At 39.4% G+C, this 23453-nt stretch overlaps 1 protein-coding gene across 7 annotated transcripts in view; it reads right to left on the bottom strand.

Annotated features, from left to right (window-relative positions):
* The window catches only part of GRM7 (glutamate metabotropic receptor 7), an 885418-nt gene that overhangs the window by 327657 nt on the left and 534308 nt on the right, over window positions 1-23453 (bottom strand). For all 7 annotated transcript variants that reach the window (XM_034658687.1, XM_034658683.1, XM_034658681.1 and 4 more), the window contains exon 5: window positions 6381-6521. In XM_034658687.1, coding sequence (XP_034514578.1) covers window positions 6381-6521 — 141 coding nt within the window. The remainder of the gene's footprint in view (window positions 1-6380; window positions 6522-23453) is intronic.

Below are 23453 nucleotides of genomic sequence, written 5' to 3'. Positions count from 1 at the left end.
GGAAAAACACGAATACCCTAGCCTTTCTGGGATGATTCTGAAACATTTAATACTTACTTAATATTCATTTTAAATGAATAAAATTTAAAAATATTAATTTGGCTTATATGGTTCCACTTACCACACAGAAACCAGCCATTGAGGAAGTAAGTAGGGGCAGACTTAAGTGTGATGGTAGCAAGAGAAACATCCACCAGTATTTTGATTTCTAGAGGTCAGAATAAAAAATTTAATGAACATATTAACACAGAATTCCGTAATGGCTGCCACATGCAGACTAAATCATAATTAATCTGCCTTGAACTTGTTTCTAAAGAAGCAAAAAGGTATAAAAATGGTATTTTACATTGCTTCTCATCAAAGCGACTTCATAAAGTCAGAGCACCAAAGGGTTACATTTTTTCTGTAACACTTAGATGTTGATTCTTCAATTGTGCAGAGTATATTAGGTGCTGCAATGGAACATCTATACAACAATTAAAGGTCAATTCAGAATAAAATAAAATGGCAGGAAAAATTAATTAGTGTAGTCATAAATGCTTTCTGCACATATATTCTCAAAGCACTTAACTTACTCAAGTGTTCTTCCTTTGTTTTGATAGACTTGTTAAATTATATACGTTCTGATGGGCCGGGGTCCCATGTGAAATGAATGAAAACTTGAGAAATACATGGTTTATTCATTAACAGCATTTTTAAAAGACTTTTTTGGCTCCACCAAGAAAGTGACCTTTACTTAAAACTATTAGCTTTGAGAAGTGAGGTGTAAAGAAAAAGACAGTTTAAGGATTTTCCCAAAATGTGAACATTTACCAGACCATGCTTTTAAGCCTCTGATATCTTTCCACTGTAACCACTGATTGATTAGGGACTCAAATCAAAATCAAATCTGCTTATCGTGTGACTCTCAAGCACTAGCAACGGAAAACAATGTTTTTTCATTTAAAAAAAAAGTCATCCATTTTTTCATCCTCTCTCATTTCAAAAGGAAAACAAATCTTTGAAGGTCAAATTGTCCCTTCGTAAGATGGATTTCTAAATGCTGAGTTCCTTCTGTTCAGTAAAGAGGTAGTAACTCTGATGAGTCAGTATCCACAAAGTGGCATTTGGCAGAAGAGTAATGTTAGTTAGACAAATGTTCTGTGTAAGTCATAAGACATGACAGTGATAATTTTTATGGGCTGCAATAGGCAAGCACATTCAGATTCTCAGAACATCTTTCTGAGTTTAAAAAATGGGTTTGAGAGCAGAGACCTTAGAGATGCTACCAACCACATAAAGATATAGCATGTCTGAGATAAAATGGTACAGGAGCTGGTACATGAGGTGTCTGTCAAGTCCAAGGCCCAGGGATGCTTCAACACACACTGCGTTATGGCCCTGAAAGTCCTGAAGCCTCAATCTTCTTATTCTATCACAACACGAAGGTGCACGCCCCCTGTCTGTAAACTTGTGATACCTCATTACATCACTGTGCAATGTGTATCCCAATGAAAAGCTCCTGTCTGTATTTACTTGCCTATTCAATTCCCTGGCTTTATTTTCCTGGAAGAATTTGATAGACACCCTGATTTTCTGTAGCACTAACATGTGACAATAGGATCTTCATGAAACCCTCACAGGCAACTACATTCAGCTCCAAATGGCAGGTAATTGTTACCATTACTGAGCTTTATTACTTTATTTTTTTAAAGATTTTATTTATTTGAGAAAGAGAGAGCACGGATGAGAGGTGGGGGGACAGAGGGACAGAGAGGAGGGAGAGAAGCAGATTTCTCGCTGAGCAGGGAGCCTGATGTGGGGCTCAGTCCCAGGACCCAGGGATCATGACCTGAGCTGCAGGCAGAAACTTAATCAACTGAGCCACACAGGCACCCCACCATTATGAGCTTTAATATGCTGGTATCATTTTAGATCTTCTGTAAGTTACTTAATGTAATCCCTACAACAACTTAAGGTATAAAGCTTTATTATTCCCATTTCAAGGATGAGAAAAGGCTTTAAAAAGTTAAAAAAAATGTTCAATCTCTCATGGGAGCATTCAGGGATAGCTCTAAAAGACAAACCCAGGCCTCTTTCATGCCAAAAACTCTGGTTTCTTCAACACTTTGGTAGAGTTATATTCTGCATTCTAGGGTGGCCTCAAATCTCTTTTTCCGGGATATCACCACCTGTGTACTCTTCCTTCTTTCCTTAACCTTGGTATCTCCATAAAAATGTGTTATTCCCAAAAAGATCATACTCTAAACTGGTCTTTGTGTCAACAGTATACTGGCAAGTGTTGAGGGTAAACACTTAACCAGTGGGGTGGGAGTGGGGAAGCACAAAAAAGAAAAATCACATCTGATCTTTCTGCCCCCACACAACCAATAGTCTAGAAATATGCTTCTAGAAGTATTGAGAGTTACTTACTTTATTTTGTAATGTATCTAGAAGAACTTACTTTATTCTGGAAATATCTAGAAGGACTTTAGTGTGTATATAGCCAGCACTATGTCTCTGACAAAATCAAGGTCTATGAAACAGTACAGTATCTGCCACCAAAAAACTCAACTGCATGTCCCCTTGGGGGAGATCACTGGCAAATCTTAGTCTGTATCAGTAAAAATTAGGGAATCACCAGGGAAGGTAGGATGAAGAATGACTAGCTCTTAAGGTTGAGAGAACTAAGAATTGGGTATCAAGCAAAGTTGGAGGTTCTTAAAATACTGAAGACAATGGCAGCTTTCCTTGTTTGAAGTAGACACATGCATTTAAATGCATATGGATGATTTACAGGAAAAAGAATTTCCTGGTTGTTCATATAAGCTTCTGTAAGAATTCAGGCACGTTCAACTCCAAGTTAAATTATGAAGTTTATACAGTTTAATAATATATCATTTTTTTCATCAGTTATTCTTCCTTCTATGACTTTTTACCACCTTGGCTTTTCAGAACTCACTGCTATTCCCTGACTGCAGAAATCTGCTCTCTCCAATATAATGAGACCCACATCTCATCTTCAAAGCTTGTCTGGCCCGGTCATTGACTCATTGATCATCTACTTGGAGCTAATATATAATAAATACCTCATTATGGCTAAAGAGGCTATGTGAAAAAATACAGAAAAAACAAGTTGGCATTTTAATTTGTACCCAAACCCTAGGAGTTTTTTAAGACTTTCTTATTCTTTAGCAGAACCCAGTCATAGAGGAAGATATGCAAGGTGGGGTGCTGTCTGCAGTCCTCAGAAAATCCACTGCCTATGCTGTCTAGAGCCAGACTTGTGTCTGCAATCCCAGACTTCTTAGCCTGCTTCCTCATCAGGATATTTGTTTCCAATGTGACCATTCTATGTTTCAAAACCTGGTTATCAAAGCATATTTCCCTTTTATCATCTACATCCTTAAGCCCATCAACACTTCCCTCTCCCATCCACTCTTTTCCATCATTAAAACTTAATTTCTCACCATGGTTTCAAGAACTCTTATCAATACAATTCAATCTGTCACTTCTTTCCAGCTCTTCCTTCCCTCTAGTCCAGCAAATCTCAGCATGCTTTTTCTCTGATTATTCCACTTCCAAGTTGAAGCACACAGTTGACTCTCGAACAAGGTGGTGAGTTAGTGGTGTCAATCCTCTGCATAGTCAAAAATCCACCTGTAACTTTTGACTCCCCCAAAACTTTAATAGCCTACTGATGCAAGGAGGCCTTACCAGTAACATAGTCAATGAACACATATTTTGCATGCTATAGGTATTACATACTGTATTCTAACAAAGTAAGCTAGAGACAATGTTATGAAAATCATAAGAGAATATATTTATAGGACTGTATTTATGGAAAAAAAAATCTAAGTGGACCCATGCAGTTCCAACCCATGTTGTTCAAGGGTCAGCTGCTTCTAAAGGTCACATTTTTTAAAAAAATAACATTTTGTGAATATTTACAAAGCAGAATATAGGATTCATTGGATTTGGGGAAAGGCAGTACAAGAAACAAACATATGACCACTCGTGTACTCATATCCAGTAACGGGAATAAGAGACACAATGAGGGTAGTAGTATTTATCTCCACTCAATATGGCACGTCTTACAACTGTGAAAGTGGTAAGGAAGGAAAGAGGGCAGAGACAGTATTAAAATAATTTTGAGTCACAGTTAATTTAGTAAATGTGATCACAGATTCTTTACATGGAATGAGTGGGATATGAAAAAAAAAACACTCCTATAACCATTTTTGAAAGATAATGATTTGGATAATGAGCTTGTTTTATGAACCCCAATTCTTGACGATCAGCATGAAAATGTGACTACAGATAACACAGTGGTGTTAAAACATTAAAAGTATGGGGCTTGCCCTTAGAACAATCCTAACGGCCACAAGACAATCCATTCCACCTTCCAGACTCTACAGAACACAAAATGTCAGAAGGAACCAAAAAACTGCTATCATCAGTCACCTAGATACTTCCAGTATACCTGGATGTTCCTTGTCATATAGACAAATTATCCAGATGTCAAGCTAATTTTTTTCAGTTTCCTTTTAAGAGCTTTGTTTCACCCAGGTCTAGTCAACATTGAAATGATTTTTTCCTCCCTCTCTTCAATATTTTAAAGATCATATTTCTGAAAACACTGTTGTTATATACGACAGCATAGGGAATATAGATCATATGGTATTGTAATTTACTGAGTTATTTATCTAATTATGTAACATTGATTTTGTGGCATTAATTTAACTCATAGCTCTGGTCCCATCTTACCTGTCCACATAAAAACACCTTGAGGAAAAGGTATCTTCACACCATTCCTGATATTTTTAGGACCATGGTTTGCATGTATTATTCCTCCTAATAGGTTTTGTTGAATAGGTCAATGTACCTTACCTGGATAACCACTATTCAAAGAGCCACACTGCAAAGATCAACTAAGTATCGGTATATCCGACAGGAGTAGGTTTTCTAGAGCATTCCAAATAACATTTTAGGGTTTTGTGGTACTTCAGGGTCATCACTACAAATGATAAAGGCTACTGAAGCATGAAATTGGGTGGTGCTATGTAATACAGGGCTAGGCGTTAAGATGGTAGGACATGTCACATGGTTCTGTAACCACCACCATCACGACGACCACCACCACCACCACCACCCCTGGTTCCAGTACACTTAGGGTAAAGACCAGATTCCACGTTATGTCCCCACATAGCTTATTCCTTGTCCTCATCTCTATACTAGCAACCGCAGCTCACACATTCATCCTCTTCGCTGCACTTCAGTCAGGTCGTTCTGTTTTTTATGTCCTCAGAGGTACCATAATTGCTCCTGCTATAAGCTCTTTGTCATATTATTCCTCCATGAGAAATTCTCCTATCTGCCCTTCCCTCTCTCTAAGTAGTCAATGCCTACCTACTCCTCAAGGAGGTCTTTTGAGACAGCTTCTGCCTTCAATGTAAGTTAAATTTCTTGGTTATATGCTCATATAGCTCTCAGAACACTTATTATAGTCTATAATTATGTATTCATGGAGAGCTCACAGGGATAATGTCAATTTTCCCCCACTGTCCTCTGAGCAGTATGAAAGCTGGGTCTTCACCTGGCTTGCTTAGTATTTGATCACGGTGCCTAGTATTGTGCTGAAAAGGAAGGAGTTGCTCAAAAAAATTTGTGAATGCACCAGTGAATGTTTAATTTTATCTTCCGACTACTTCATATATGTACATATATATGCATAGAACACACACAAATTTTTTAATTTGGAATAATCATGCGAGGTTACCTAGGAGGCTGCCTAGGTATATTTTTAGGTAAACTCTAAGCCCAACGTGGGGCTCTAACTTGTAACCCCAATATCAAGAATCACATGCTCTACTGAGCCAGCCAGATAACCCCCTAAGTTGGGCATATTTTAAGCATATTTTAAACAGATGAGTCATTAACTTAGAGGTTATGGAAATCCATTGGAATTCTCATTACTCTAAACCCAAGTATTTTGTTTCTTTAATCAAATACAAAGTACGATCCATGGTAACAGTTAAATCTGGTGCTGATAGGGGATTTGCTGGATTTTTGTCTATGTGAAAATGACTTCATACTCCTGGCTAAAACATAAGCTAATATTTATCACTGAGAGCATGCAAAGCAACATGACCCTTTTGAATTCTAAGAATCAATGAAAATGTCAATTACTGCTAGATGGACAGGCAGAAAATAATACAATTTTGTCCATTCTACTCTTGTCCTGCAAGACTTATGCTCCTGTTCCATTTTCTGAACAATCTAGTAAGATTCAATTTACTTTTTCAATTTGTCTCCAGCCAAGCTTCCTTCTGTCAGCTATGCAGACATTTCAACGCTGGCCACGTAGACAACCAGGAGAAGGACAATTAGAATGAAATTACCTGTGCATTTGCGATCTGTGTCTTCTTTCTTTGACCCACTAATCGTCAACTTGCAGTTGAAGTTCTCCTCCCAGTATTCAGCAAACCATACATTTCTTCTGTTGTTTTCAAGTGTGCGGGACGTAAAATAGGCATCAAACCCTAAACAGAGTTAAATGAAAAGGTCATTGCTTGTGGGGCACTGCTGGGACGTTTAGAAATAAAAATACCAGTGATGGTTTTTCTTTGTTTTAGTAGACTGGATGCTCTTTTGTGTCAATCAATATATATATATATACTCCAGTGCTAACCTAGGGCTAAGTCCCTATTTCATTCTGTCAGGCAGAGATGTGACTTACCAATGACACAGTCACAATGACCTTAGAGATGACATGATGATCACAACATGTCTTGCATCTCCAGTGATGCTAGACCAGGGACAGAGTGTCTTCCTCCCCCTCATCAAGGTAGTAATCGATAATTTCGGTGCTTACTCTGGAGAGGATTCTGCACTTCACATAGATTCTTTTATTCATCTCAACAAGTGATACAGCAACTACCATCACTCCCACTTTGCCAGTGAGGAAACAAAGGCTCAGATGAAACAGAAGCACACCCAAAGTCGACCATTAGGCCATGCTGCATCTCGGACTATGTGAGCTACAGACCTGTGAGTATCATGTTAACACCTCCCTCTCATTTAATAATGCTCCATTGTGTCATTGATATTCTAATCAAAATGGAAGTTTCTAAAAAGGCCACAAGTAAATGGGAGTCTAACATAAAGCTCAGTGCTGCTCACTGAGTGCAGTGGTGTGTGTGATGAGCAGACACTCAAGAGGCCAGGGCCCCAGGAAATCTCTTGCGACCTCGTTAGGAGTGCAGCCTTAAATATTCCAACGGAGCCACAAGGTCTCAGGAGAATCAGATAGGAGTCAGTAACACGAGGTGGGCCGGAGGGACAGCTCCACTCACTTCCTAAGTCAGGGGAACAGGAGCAAGGGCACGCTTCCCTCATCTTCCTTTCAGCTTCCTGCAGGAATGAGGAGGACCCCACCTCCTTCCCTCATGTCACCTTGTTTGGGGTGGTGAGAAGACTTTGGAAACACACAGAGTTCAGGGTTAACAACCACAGGAGATGGACTTGCTTTCACATTATTTAAATTACTCAGTGTTCCCTCATTTAAAGGCCATTAAAAAAAAAATAGCTCCAGACTCTAAACTCCATGAGAGGAGCATATCAGGTTAACCTTATTCATCACTAAGTGGCCAACACCAAATCCATGGCCTCATGAATGAGGCCATATATGAAACCTACTATAAATGGAAAATCTGAAATAAATAAATGAGACAGAGTAAAAAGAAAAAAAAAAACATAAAGCACAAGAGATTATATAATATTTTAGGGAAAATAGAAAGAGTATTTGGCATCTCTTAGGTCATTTTCCAGGCTCTTGTCAGGAAATGCTGGCCAACTGTCCTTTTACCCCACTACCCACTACCTTAACTGACTTGAAAGTAATCTGGATAGAGCATGTGATCACATTCTGTTATCAATTCTGATTAAGCTATCTGGCTGGAAGTCCTCCCGCCTCGCCTCACTCTTCTCCCACAGTCCTGCCTCCAGATGACTGTTAAGTACAACACAATATTCCTAAACAAAGGAAAATCTTTGGGGGAAATAGACATGAATCCCCAATGTTTCCAAGAACACTAAATTTATTCCGTCATGTGTATACACACACCTGCAGGTGACTGGTGACCAGCTTTTACCTCTTTCACCATTTTGCCCCATGTTCTCCCTGGTCCCACTTGGCCCCCCAAAAAAACCCAATTAATCAACAGTGGTAGATTGTGACAATGACCCCTGATTAGACCCTGCTTCCAGGGCTTCATACCTATATACATGTCCCCTTTTATGCATCATGCCCTTCTCTCTGGGGGACATGGACAGGTGGGACGCAGGCAGAGGCTGGGAAGCCGTGGGCTCACTGCAGCTTGTTTTTGTGGAATTTTCTTTCTTGGAACCCAGCTGCCATGCTCTAAGACAATTGACAGGAGGATGGTAGGTCAGGTGGAAAAAGCCCAGCCAGTCTCAGCAAACTTGTTTGGAGACTGCAGCCCTCCAGCGGACTGCCGTAGAACCGCTTAGCCGAGACCAGCTCAGGTTGCCCAGTGGTGGTTGTTGATTAAGCCAGTAACATGGGAGGTAGTTTTCTAAGTAGCCAGACAACTGAAACACTCCTTTATCACAGCACCTTAAGCCTCTCTTTGTGCAACACCCAAACAACACACCCTCTAGGAAGAAGTGCCCTCCACAGAACAAGTTTCAGAAGTAAGCTCTTCTGCCACATGCCACAGGTCTGAATTCCAAACCAGCCTCAGAGTGGGAACCAGTAAAATGGCTCAGATTGTAGCAAGGACATATGCATGCCCCAGCTCAGAAGAAAACATCTGTAAAGGGCACCTCATCATTGAAAATGTCTATCGCTTCAAAACGCTTTTCTCCGTCCTGTGTCTGCTGGAAATGCAAAAGCCCGTTGAGGAAGGAAGGATTAGTATTGTGCTAACGCAAGGTAGGTGACCGTGGAACATTTAAAAGAGAAGAAAAAGAAAGGAAAGCAGCAGTCAGAACTTCCCTGTGATCTGAGCAAGAACAAACACGTCAGGAAAGCAAGCAAGCACTGTGAAGGCTGTGTGCATGCACTGCAGCACAAGGCAGAAAAGAAGCAGGATCTCTGAACCGCAACCCCTGTCCTTTTCACTCACGTATATAGCTGGTGCTTAGCTTTGTCCTCTTCCTCCTCCCTGTGGGCCTGCTGGCTACTGGCGCCTGAAAGTTGAGAACGGCTCTTGCTTCCCAAATGCAAGCATATATGAATTTCCTGAGTCTCTCCTAAGATGCAGATTCTGATTGAGGAGGTCTGGGTTGGGCCCCAAATACACGGCATTTTTAACAAGCCCCAGGTGATGCTCGTGCTGCCTGTACTTTAAGAAGCAAGACTCCAGGCCAAATCCTGCATTTTAACAAACCCCATGTGATCCTCATACTGCCCATACTTTGAGAAGCAGGATTCTAGAGCAAATCCTGACCTTCAGCAGGTGGGACTTAAGCAGTTCCAGCCCAATTTGTAAGATCTCAGTATTGTCACCCTCTCAGCCTCAAATTTATGCCTTGGTTCAGATGAGAGGGTCTTTGCTTTGCTTCCATAGTTGAGACATTTGCTCAGTCCCTGGCTCAGTACGGCCACCATCCCATTGCCTGCAGATGGCCCGGGAAGATAGAATGTGCTGCATTACCTACGGGTGAATTTTCCTGCTGTGCTTGCTGTGTCTGTATATTCCTGAGCACTGCTGCTCTGGGCCCCTTTGCAGCCTCCAAATCTTTTCCTCACCTATATGCCCTGTCACCACTCTGGGCTCTCCAGCCTGGCGTCTTAGTGTTGCTGAAAAGGTAAACTGAAATAGCCCCGTGCCTTCACTACCTCCTCTGAAGGTCCATGGGCTCTGAGGGGAAAACTCAGAGCCCTCAGTTAAGTAGTAATGGAACATATATTTGCTTTTGAGTGGCATCCTGAAGACCTCAACAGTTTGGTTTTTTCGGTACGGAAGCCACACAGTGTACTGGTGAATATAGACATCAGAGACATGCTGTGTGGGTCTGATTCCAACATTCCCATTTTCTACCTGTATGACCTTGAGCAGATGACTCAGCCATTTTGTGTCTCAGTTTCCTCATCTGTGGAAGGGGATTAATATTAATATCTACTTTAGTATTGTTAGAGGGATTAAGTGAGCCATTATTTGTAAAGTACTCAGCATTGTGCCTGATGAAGTAAAATATTGACTCTTGGTTGTAAAATAACCATAGTCATCCATTAAATATTTCTTGAGCACGTACCCTGTGACAGGCACTATTCTCTACATTCACTGATCTTGGGTTAAGACAGATGACCCCTCATTGGATTGATAGCTAGCCTGATGGGGAAGATAGATTTTGGCAAGTATCAGTTAAATATAAAATTACAACTATGACGGTTTCTAAGAAGGAAGGGTACATGGTGTTTGGGGAGCACACACATGCACAGAGAGAGAGAAAACTGTCTTGTTGGAGTGCCAGAGAGGGCTTCCTGGAGGGAGTAAACACAGACAAGGAAAGGAAAACAAAACAAAACAAAACAAAACAAAACAAAACAAAACAAAACAGGTTTTAACTGGAAGTGGAGAAAGCAAAGAGACTGGACATTTATTCAGATGGAATAGCATGTGTTTTGTATTAAGAATATTGAAGTCATTTAGCATTACAAAATCTCCCAGGACAGCCAGTCCTTAAAATCAACAAGCATAAACAAACCATCTCCTATGTGTATGCAATCTAGAATTGCTACTAAAATTCTAATAAACCAATGGCATAAATGTCAATGTTAATGAATGAATGAATATATGAATAAGCTATTCTTGTGAGTAGATGTCAAAATCTTTGTCAGATTTCCGTTTGGTCATACAAAAAAATTGCACTGATAGTTAAAATTACAAAGATAATAGGCACTTCATATCCATTTTCTCAATGAGTGTCACATAAATCCTAAGAAGTAGGTACTAATCATATCAACAATTTGGAGGTAGGAACTAAGGCTCAGAGAGAAATTTGGGCCCAAATGAGCCTGCTTCTAGACTCCGCTTTTTGACATCCATACATAGAGCAGTGTTTCATACATTTTGGTGGGAATCACAATCATCTGGAGAGCTGATGAAGAAAATAGAGATCATGGAGGCAGATTAGCCCTGTTGTTTTCCCCTCAAGTTCCCCAGGAGATTCTCATATTCCAAAGATTGAGAACCATGGCTATGGTGCTTTGCTGGGATCCACTTATGCCACCTCTTTACCCTCTCTAATAAATGCCCCAACACCAAACTACTGTATCAAACAGCAATTCTGCTAGGCAACTGGACAGTTCAACAGGTGGGAGGGCAAAACTATTCTATGATCAAGGTGTTGGAAGGGGTGAACCAATCAAAATGGTAAAACTGGAAGCATGGGCTCACCTTGCTGGGGCAAAAACCAGTTTCAGAAAATAGCTTATCCTCTCAGACAATTCAAAGCAGAAGCAGAGGTCAATACCTGTTATTCAATCGAGTGAATCCTTAGTGATTTACCTCAGCTTAGTTGAGTCCAATTTCTTTCAGGACCTACCAGTTTGTTTATTTCTCTTTAGCAGGGCCATGGCAAGAGATAAATTAAGTCTCACTGGTTCCCTCATTTTCATCCGTATAGAATGAAGCTGTCCAGGAAATATTCAAGTTTTTAAAAGAGACCTTGCTGTAGCCATGTGTTCAAAATGCCTTGGAATGTTCTTGGTTGCCTTTTGGGTTAGGCATACATCATACCTCTGCTTTATTAATAGACAAGGAGCTTCTGCTATGATGTGGTCCAAAGCTTTCCCTCTGGCTGCAGGCACTAACCCAACACTCTTGGCCTGTCATCACAGTTCCTGTAGCCTAGTGATTGTACCTTTTTTTTTTTTTTAAGTAGGCTCCATGGTATGGAGCCCAATGGGGGCCTGAACTCACGATCCCAAGATCAAGACCTGAGTCTAGCTTAAGAGTTAGACACCCAATTGACTGAGTCACCCAGGAGCCCCAACTTGGTATGTATGTATGTATGTATGTATTTTAAGGAATAGGGTATTTAATACAAGATGTCCAATCACCAAGGTGTAACAGAATCAGGGGCAGAAGCAGAAAGCGGAGTAACTCTAATAATATATGTATAGAGGGGTGTGTATGTGTATTCCAGTGAATTGAGACTTTATTCCTATTCTTATAGGAGCTCAGAAGAAAAGTGATCTGGACACACATGTCTTTATATTGATTAAATTATCAGAGTTTTAAAATTTAACCCAAGGCACCAAGACTGGGATTTCAGCTCACAGAAAACAGAAGAAGAATTATGTTAAAGGAGAAAGGTCATTCTTGTATGTGGAACTGATGAAATTCTTAATATTAAATTATTCCTTTTGTTGAACAGATTATTTTAAATTCAGAAATTAATCTACAGGTGATTTTAAGGCAAATGTCTCACTGGGTACATGTTGAATAAATTTTGTATAACCTTGGAAGTAAACTTAAAACAATATGGAAATAATAAGCAGGGTTTTAGGTAGCATTACGAGTACATTTACATGGTTCTTTCCTCTTTAACTGGGGTGCTGCCCTCAAATGCCCCCTGAAATTTGTGGCTGAGACAAGAGTGTGCAAATCAATAGACACATAATTCATCCAGGCCAGGATGTTTGGGAGGTGACCTTTCCAGCTGAGGAGGAAGAAGCTCTTACAAGTGTGTGGCATGAGAGGAAAGCTCTCAGAGTGTCAAGAGGGGGTTAGAGGACACAGCTGCTGGTTCAGCCAGGGTGAAGAGATGCTGACAGATACTAATGGGGCTTTGTGCAGCATGAGAGAGTGACCAGTAAGTAGCCCTGATTGCTACTTTAACCACACAAGTCATGCATTGCACGTTAGAACATCACTGTCAGCCTAAATGGCAGGGAGCACCCAAGGCTTCCTTCTACCAGCTCATAAAGGGGAGGTTCTTAGCTCTTCCCGAGCCACCTATGTTGTACGTTCGGCTCAGGAAGGGTGGCTAGTGAGAAACAGGAAGGTTCTGGGACATCACAGGGATGCTCTACTAACAGAACAAATCTGTGGGTCAAAGAATAAAAAGAGAATGAGAGAGAATGACAGTGAGAAAGAGGGAAGGGAGAGGAGGAAAGAAGAGGAGAAGAAAGGAGAGGAGAGGGGGACAAGGGACAGAGGGGAAGGTACGAGGGGAGGATAGGCAGGAAGAACAGAATAGAATAAGAATCTGGGGAACTCACATTGTCTGCTACGAAGAGGGTAAATCTGAAAAACAAATGTTGAAAACAAGTCTTTATTTGTTTTACCTCTTTTTCTATGTCTATGATATAACTCATAGTGGGTGAAATGGGGTCCTCAAAAAGATATGTCCATATCCCAACCCCCTGAACTTGTGAGTATGGCTTTGTTTGAAAAATATTTTGATAATGGATGACAAGAAATTATATGGCAAAAGGAATTAAGTTAAAGATCTCTGAGCGAGATCATCCTGCGTTGTCTGTACGGGCCATCGATCCAATGACAGGTATCCTTAAAGGAGGCAAAGGGAGCAGTAGCTGTGGGGAAGGCCATGTGTAGATGCAGGCACAGACTAGAGTAATGGAGCCATGAGCCAAGAAATGCCTGGAGCCACCTGAAGCCGGAAGAGGCAGGAAGCATCCTCCCCTCACCCCCGCCCCCAGCCTTCAGAGGAAGCAGCATCAAACTGACATCCTCATTTCAGACTTCTGGATTCCAGAACTGTAAGATTTTGAAGTTCTGTTGCTTTTAAGCCACTAAGTTTGTGGTCAGTTGTTATGGAACCCCTGGTAAACTAATGCACTCATGATAAGAAAAAAGTCTTATTGGTAGATACCTTTCTATGGGTTCTCTCTGGTCTGAATGACAACATTTGTTTCTCAGATGTTGCAAACTGATGTCTTGCAGAAAATATTTAACCTATGGACTTGTCCTTTCTATTTCTCCCAAGAGTATTTCATTATATTTTTTTTCTAAGAGGATTTTAAAATTAATTTTAAAAATCAGAAGATTTCACTTCTAAGTCCACATTTTTGGCTTCACTTGTAAAGTCAGAAGATCCTTTAACACGGACCCCGTTCCCACGTGGCAGCAATCAGGTGCTGAGGAATAGCTATTCCCCTCAGATGAGCCTCTGTTCTTCAGCTCACAGTATTTCCCCACCACCTCTGATGGCTTCAACCTGGCCCCCTTTTGTATTTGTAAGATGCATGTTGTCACGGTTGACACCAAGTTTCCACCTCCAAGAAATGTACCGCCCCTTACTTCAATACACCTTTGCTGCAACATGAGTGGTATACAGTCTCCACTGAATTGAGTATCTCAGGCCCCTAAGAATATATCCATGAAAAAAGCTACTAAGATCAGAGGGAAGTTGGGAAAGAAGCAGGATTTAAAATTAACACAGAGTGTGCCTGGGTGGCTCAGTCAGCTAAACATCTGACTCTTGATTTTGGCTCAGGTCATATTCTCAGGGTCATGAGATCAAGCCCCACCTTGGGCTCTGTGCTGGGCATGTAGCCTGCTTAAGATTCTCTCTCTCCTTCACCCTCTGCTCCCCACCCTAAAAAACAAACAAACAACTAACACAGAGAAACGTATCCTCATATACACAAACAATAATCACTTAAAAGATATAACGAAAGAGAAGACCACAATTAAAAGAATAACAACAACAAGAATACCTATTAAAGAACAGGTATACCCTTCTGTGTAATCAAGTCGTCCTTCAGGAGGTTTGTTTTAATTAATTAATTAGTTAACGTTTCCCTTAGGTCAATTCTCTTGAAGCTAAATTATACATTTTACATGATTTTAATAAAAATATTAACATCTTTTCTCCCCCTAGAGCTAGACAAGTTACCTTCAAAGTTCATATGGAAAAAATAAAAAAATGAGGAGACTTCTGAAAAAGAAGAGCAACAGAGCATGAGTGTTTGAGGGTGCTGAGGGTTGGAGGTCAGGATGAGGACGGCAAACTCTGCCAGGTAAGACACTGTAACAACAGATTATGAATTCTCTATGATTAAAAAAGAGTCCACGGGGCGCCTGGGTGGCGCAGTCATTAAGCATCTGCCTTCGGCTCAGGGCGTGATCCCAGCGTTCTGGGATCAAGCCCCGCATCAGGCTCCTCTGCTGGGAGCCTGCTTCTTCCTCTCCCACTCCCCCTGCTTGTGTTCCCTCTCTCGCTGGCTGTCTCTCTGTCAAATAAATAAATAAAATCTTTAAAAAAAATAAAAAAGAGTCCTGACACAAGAATGAAGAGATCAATGGACCACTGAAATCTGACAGAAAGTGCAGAAAGACTTGATTACACATGGGAATTTCATATAATAGAGAATAAAGGTAGTGTTTCAAATCACTAGAAACATGTTACCTTTTAATAATCATATTAATAAACAGCAACTTGTTGGATAATTGGTTAATGATAACATTGGACCCCAGTTCGGAACGTGACATTGTATTAGCCCACAAAAAAATATGGGAAGCATTGCATGGACTTAACCACACTAAGCGAATATGGGGTTTTCCATCTCTGTAAGAGAATGGATTTTGTACAGTTGCAGAAACCGGAGATCCTCCGCCCTTGGTGTGATGCCACCTGTGGCAGGCCATCCACGGTAGGGTCCAGTGGTATGTGGCACACTCCCCATTCCTGGGCATGGGGCCCCGACTGCACTTGTACAAGGCTGTGGGAGATCAAGTCCTTGTCTGTCTGTCTCTCTCTCATGACTCTGAGCTCTTTCCATGCAGAGACTGCCCAAGTGCCTGTAAACATTTATCGAAGTAAATCGAAGTTGGAGACAAGTAAATCAGTTGGAGAGAAAAATCATTACTGATCTAGTGGGATAACTTAGGCTCTCAGATGCACCCCCAAATTTGCTGCCTGTATCTATTGAGAGTGGTGGAAACCAGCCATTATTTTGAGAAAACAAATAAGAATTACGGCAATGGAAATTATCCCACAAAGAACAGAAATCCCATGGGAAGTATTTATAGCTGAGGTAGAAGGAATAATGTTTGCAATATCATTCCACAAAATGCCTCCAAAGGGCTGTTGCATATTATATAATGCTAGAATACTTGCCATTTTTCACTCTTTTAAACTGTCTGGGACGCAGAAGGGCATTTTATGTAATCTGAGTACACTTATATGGGAACAAATATGGGTATAAACAATACATATTAAATTGATAGTTTTAGCATTAGAATGGTTAAAAGCAGACTCCTAAACTAGAATTCTAGGGTTCAATTCCTAATTTTGTCACTTGCTAAGCTAGATGACCTTGAGCAAATGACATAATTAGACTAAGTTTCTCAGTCTTTAATATGAGGATGATGATAATATCTACTCCAGAGGATTGTTAAGAGGTTTCTATATGAGAATATATGCAGGGTTGAGAATAATGCATGGCACATAACAAGAGGATAGATGTTAGCTAAATTAAAAGAAAATGAACAGACACGCACATAAAGTGAGAAAAAAAGAGAAAGAAAATACAAGAAGAGGAAATTTAGAAAACTGAACTTGAACACCAGAAACTCTCGATAAAATAGTCATCTATCAAGGTCCTGACTTTGGAGTCAGAGGGACTTCTCTTGTGCTAAGTGGATCTCTTACTGTCTATGTTTTGTTGTTGAACTGGATATTCATTCACTCATTTGCTTCTCCATTCATTTGTGCATGCATATATGCATTCATTCATTTATTCTAGAAGAAACTTAAAGAGGTATCTTTGTTTCACCTATTAAATGAGTACAGTTATACCTACCTTACAGATGGGTGGAAAGATTTAAAATATGAAGCCCACACCAGCTAATATCTTACAGTTGCTCAGTACCTGGAGGTTCCTTCCTCTTCTTACGTAAGCAGTTTTAGTATCAGCTCCAGGCAGTATAAAGCAATCAACCACCTTGCCTTTGAGAAAGCCCCTCCTTGATTTCCTATGCCATGTGCAGCACCTATGAGCTTAAAGCTGGAATAGATGTTGTTTTGCGGCAGGTCTGGATGCATAGGTCAGTAGATAAGAAAGATAAAAGCCCATCCCTCAAGTGAGTGCTTTAGGAGGTGATATTTGAAGAAGCCAACTTCCTGGAGGCCACAGGGTATGGTGGAAGCCTCCTGCTTTTCTTTCTTCTACCCTACCTTCATAATGATGCTAAGCTTAAACCCCTGTGTTAGCTGGTTAAACGTTCTATCCAGAGCATTGGTCAAGGACCTGACTCACCGATCACTCATGTAGGTTACAGCATTAACTTGGCCTTGGGTTTTTATTGTCATTCCTATCATTTCTTGCCTTCCTCCCCTTCTGCCTCCTCACCTTTCCCTTCGTTCATCCATACTATGTTATTTTCAAGATATCTCCTATTTCCATGTCTTTCTTTCCTCTCCAGTAACAATGAACCTATGAATTGTGGTGCTAAATTCGTGCAATCTTGGTTGTAACACATATTAACGCTATGTGTCAAAAGTCATACAAAACGTGCAAACTCTTTGATCTAGTGATTTTACTTCATGGTATTTACCTAATGAAGTAAGTATATGCATTTTTATATAAGATGTATGAATTACTGGATGATATTAAGAAATCATTAATTTTATCAAATGTGATAATGGCATGATGATTACATAAATCGGTTCCTACCAATTAGAAATATATTCTGAAATATTTTAGGTGAGAAGTCCTAATGTCCAGGATTTGATCTGACATGTCCCTTCACCATAAAAGTTCAGAGGGAAGACTTAAAACATGGAAAAACACATGGTGCTGTTGCTCACATTTTCATACAAGGAAATACGGTATATGGTAGGGATTGTCTTTATAGAAACCAAGAATATCAGGGTGTGTTGCAAACATTGTTTACTGATTGGTCAGTGTCTGTAGCTTAATATTGCTGTGTGCATTATAAAGACTTTTTCTTTTTTTCTGTAGGACCCAAAAGTGTTTAGAATTCTCTATGATTTCCTACTAGACCACCAAGAGGCTTCCTCATGGGAGAGAAGTACAAGGATGGAAGGGAGCGTATCCTACATTCCATAGAACACACATCCTGGTGTTGCCCTCCTGCTGCCATCAGGGTTGGAAACCTGCCATATGATCAGTAGATTCCAGGGAAGTTACTTCATTTTTTAAAGAACCATGCCTTTGAGAATCCATCAGAGATTCTCAGAGGAACTCTTCTCTCTTTCCCGAACTCCAAGACCATCTCAGTTTCTACTACTTTCTCAAAATCCAGAAAGGAACACAGCAGTTAAGTTCCCAGATGGGCTGTTGGCCCAATTACCTAGCTGGAGAAGATCATCTAAATCCAAAATGATCACTGAGGAACTGCCAGGGAATTCCCCAACTAATATCCGCCTTTCATAAAAGACAGCCTTTAGATAAGAAGAGGAATACCTGCCTAGGCCTGATGCATCCCCCTAGGGCCCACAAATACTTATATGTGTACAGTTCCTCTCTCCAGGAGCTCAGCCTCTGTTCTGCATGAGGTATTTGCAGAATATCTGTGTCTGCAACAGTAGTTCATAGCCTTGGTCACGCACTGGAATTATGTATGAAACATAAATACACACACACACACACACACACACACACACACACAGAGGCATACACACACCCCTATGCCTGGGCTCCAGGCCCAACCAGCTAAACAGCTGTTGTTGGTATGCCTAGGCATTAGCATTTCAACTTCTCAGGTTATTCTTCTGTGCACTCAAGAATATTGCTCTAGAATGTTGCTGTAGAATATTATGTGATTTTATCACTCATGTACATTTTACACACTATCCTAGAAGAGTTGTCCAAGGGACACCAGAAACACAGAAGACAAGGTCACTCAACTTGAACATATCTATCCTTGGTATATATCATGATTATTCAGATAGTACCTATTCTTGGTATATGCATCATGATTACTCAGATAATATCACTTGCTCAAATGTCTTTTGAAACATCAAAGAAAGATGGAGTATGTCATCATAATTGATTGCATCTCAGTGTCATTCTTTTAAAATTGTCATACATTATATGAAAGCTTCCCAAAATTTTAATTAATAAACTCTGCCATATAGAGAGTATACATATATTTATTCAAGCTTGATATCATCCTAATTCAGGCAGGGTCAGATTTATGCTCCATAGTAAAATTTGTGAACATTTGTAATGCATGATTTTTGTATAGAAATGTTTAAGAATTTTAAGATCATATTATGATTACACTCATGTGTGCGTATAATTTTCCAACAATCATAACATTATAAAGTAAAGAATTTAACCCATAGTAGGTATTGAATTTTAACTATTGGAAGTTACCCATTTTTCCAGCCAACAACAGAGTGAAACCCAGACAAACTTGTCTGAGAATTATTCTGCATTGTGGAAACTTCACGTTTTATTTTTAATAACGGTACAAAACCACGTTGCCTGGTTACCATCTTCATTTTGTACCCTGATCTAAAAATGTCTCAGCAGCCAGAAGTTTTCAGTGAGCTCAATACCTAAACTTACATAATCAAACATCTATAACAACCCAGAAGGAATTTTACCAAAATGATATTTCATTTTCTTCCTAATAACAGATTCAGCCACTGCCTAAAGATTGGGTAAAATAATAATAATAATAATAATAATAATAATATTTTGAAGGAAGGACTTTTCTTATGCAAATCTGAGAGGAAGAAAAAAGAGCAAGGAAAAAAGAAAACTTAAAAAACAATACCAGTATCCCAAATGTTTGACCATGTACTATTTCAATTCCTGTGGAAATATAAATCAAGTGAAAAAAATTGGAGACTCTGAAAATCTTAAATTGACTTTTAAAACAGCACCTAATAATTGCATGACTAACATTCCTTCTTGGGGTATTTTCAGATTTGAATAGAACTGTCTAACATCTTGGATTTTTTATCCCTATTCTAGCAATTCCTAAAACATGTTATTTTGATGCATATTATTTCTCTGTGTATTATTTGGCATGTTAATGAAGACATCATACTTTCAGAAATGCAAAAACAGGCTGAAATAAAGGCCCCTAATGTCTTCACGCAGAGATCAAGTTCAAGAAGCAAATTCAGATTATTTAATTCTTTTACCACCCCCGTTACCAACCTATTTTTGGAGTGAAGACACTGTATTAGGTGCTTGTAATTGGAAAGGGTATTTGTTCTGAACTCTTCTCTCTTTCACTTTTGGGCAACTATATCATATTTTCTAGGAATCCACTTAAACATTTATATGGTTGTACTAGGTATGACTGAGTTAGGGGTAAGCACCTAACCCAATCTATGTCAATCACATTCCCATCCTTGGGAACCTGAAATTGGAAATAATGAAATTCCTGAATCAACCCAAACTGCTCACTTTAATAGTAGAGACATAAACATAAGACTTGCTGACAGCAGTCATGAAGACTGGGATGTAGAAAAAGTCAGTTTGCATTGAGAGCAAAGAATGAGTCAATCAAACCCAAGAAAGAAGAGACATGGAGGGGAAAAAAAGAAATGTCTTGCATTTTCTACAGGGATCGAGTACTTGGTTCCAATCTTTCTGTAAGACTTAGATATGTCCCTTGCCTTTGGCTTCTATAAGACGTCTTTTTAACTTTATAATAAGTTATCCCCCCTCCTTTGTGTTTAGGCAATTCCCAATGGATGTCTGCCATTGATTAAGGGTTGTAACTAATATTGATGTGGGGATATGTCAGATATGGATCTTGTTCTCAAGGAAATTGCTAAGTAGGATACACACAGATAATTAAAAAAAAAACAGAGAGTTTTAGAAGTTGTAGAGATGAGATAATAGACATTTTCATAGGAAGAAGCAAACTTTCCTGGCTCTGGATAAGGTGGATCAGACAAAAAAGCTTTTCAGAGAAGTGATAATCAATGCATTTGAAAATGTCTAGAATGATGGCCAACACTATTTTTTTGTAGGTAATCGATGTTACAGCAGTACAAATTCAATTTTATGCCATATGGTTCAGACACAGAAATCCTTGTTTTTCCTCTCAATGTGGAATACCTCATAGCGGAACTCCATGCTCTGTGTATTTCACATAAGCAATGGGATGAACTGGATATTCAAACCAGACAGCGACATAATAAATATGGTCTTGCCCTGGACATGATATTTCCAACCACAAAATACAGTCGGCATTGTTTGCACCATAGCCCTACTGATAGCATTCTCTTTAGAGCAGGTAGCACAGAGTACCAGAGAATTTTGTGACAGTAACGGGCAGGGCCTGTGCTTGCTACCTAGGTCACTGATATCATCCAAAGAAATACAGGCCCATTTCATTCACCAGGGATTGCTTCTTTGTTACCCAAATTCCAAGTGTCTTGGATGAAATAAAAAAAAAAAAAACCAAAAACAACATGACAGAGCAATTCATCACAGCAAAAATTAATTAAATTAATTAAAGCAAGAGGCCCCATGGTGATTATGAAAACATAATATATAATCACTACCTCCAAGACACTTCCAGTTTTGAGGGGTAGGTGAGAAAATGCAAATAACAACAATAACAGTAAAACTGACCAACATTTATTGAAAAAAATTAAATATTTATACTCAGAGCTAAGGGTGTTAAATGTATTAATTCAATCTTTGCAAACATCCTTTGAGTTAGCCATGACTTTTATACCCATTTGGTGACTGAATGAACTGAAACTAACATAGTATAAATAACTTGCCCAAAGGCTTATAGTTAATAAGTGGAACCTGAACACAGTCTGCCTGATTCCAAAGGGTAAGCTCTTAACCACAATGCAAAAAGAAGTAAGAGAACAAAGCCATATAAAAATTTCAAAGGTACTCTATAAATGTTACAGGAATTCAGGGGATGAAAGGGAACAGCAGGTTGTAGTTACGTGCATTTATTCCACAGCAGAGCTGTGATCTGAATTTAGCCTTAAAAATGCAGAGTTCATATAGACAGGAAGAACTAAACAAAGCAGAAGATGATAGCAAGAATAAAGAGGTAACGGGGTTGTATCATATATGTTTCTGGGTGTTGACTAGAAGGATTTGACTTCAATGGATGCTTTATACAGGGAAGAACCTTACGTAAAGTTATGATGGAACTAGGCTGTATAATGTCCCAAGTATAAGAAGTCTGCATATCATCTTATGGGCATTGTGAAGTCACTGAAAGCCAGTTCTTAAGAATGCATACCATGTTAACAGAAGGACATGAGGAAGAATACACTAGCAAGACTGGAGGGAAGTTTCACATCGACATTGTGATAGAAGCATTCATCTGTGGTCTAATGTGATTCTTGTAACATCCTGAAATACAGAAACGGCACTTCCATATTTGCTTATCAGGGAAAATGCCTCTTTCAAGGTCAACAAGTGGAAAAATTAGACATACTATTTTAGTCTCGTCTGTTTAAAACCCATACTTTTAACAATTCAATACGAAAAACTCTAAGCAAAGAGACATTGCAAAGCTATAATAAAAGTAAAAACAATTAACATTATGAAGCATTTACTATTTCTAGATTCTAACTGATTTACATTAAATAAGCTATTTCAACCTTCCAGTAGTCCTAAGATATACCATCCCCATTTTTCACATGAGAAAAGTGAAGCAGACATAGCATGGGGACATTCACCCATGGAGATGGGAAAAATCTTTCCGTCATTACTGAGGGAGATGAGATTGCATCCAGATTTTCTGGCTCTACAGTCTGTGCTCATGGTTCTGCTTGGAGCCTCTCAATTACAACAGCAGGTGACAAAGAAATAATATGCATGCCAACTAGAGTAGAAAGTTTTACAAGGACAGATTGAAAACAATCTCCTTGATGGAGAAAAAAGGAGATCTGGTGATTAGATCTAGAGTTTGGGGGGAAAAATTGATGGAATAATTTTGTTTTGTTTTGTTTTTCTTTTAAAATAGAAAGATGGTGTGATTTCCCAATCACTGAACTTTTGCTGATGGTTGAACCATGAAGGAAAATGCTCTCAAGTGTAAAGCTATAGATTCAGAAGTCAAAGAAATGCATGTGATACTTGGAACTAAAAGAAAGGATAAATTAAAAGAAAGAGGAAGAGGAGGAGGAGGAAGAGAAACAAAGAAAGGGAAATATATAAAGGAGAAAGGCATATTAAGAGATGAGTCATGAGAAATGCCCACATTTAAGGTTGTCGAAGAGGAACAAAGAAGCCATCAATGGAGATGGTAGGGGAATTGTCAGAGAAATAGAAAGAGGCCACAGGATATATGTAAAAGCCCACAGCTCCATAAGATCTAGGGTTGGCTTTATTGGCATATGCTCCTTAGAACTACTCATATGAGTGAATCTCATTCACACAGGACTTCAACTGTAGAAGGGCCTCATACTTTAGTTTAATGCTCTCGTGTTACCATTCTGGAATTCTTAATTTTTGAATGAGGGCCTTCACATTTTTATTTTGCACTGGGCCTCACAAAAAA

The sequence above is a fragment of the Ailuropoda melanoleuca genome, chromosome 4 (assembly GCF_002007445.2).
Source record: "Ailuropoda melanoleuca isolate Jingjing chromosome 4, ASM200744v2, whole genome shotgun sequence".
NCBI lineage: Eukaryota > Metazoa > Chordata > Mammalia > Carnivora > Ursidae > Ailuropoda > Ailuropoda melanoleuca.
The sequence above is the reverse complement of the archived record's forward strand: the minus strand, read 5'-3'. Positions and strand labels throughout refer to the sequence as shown.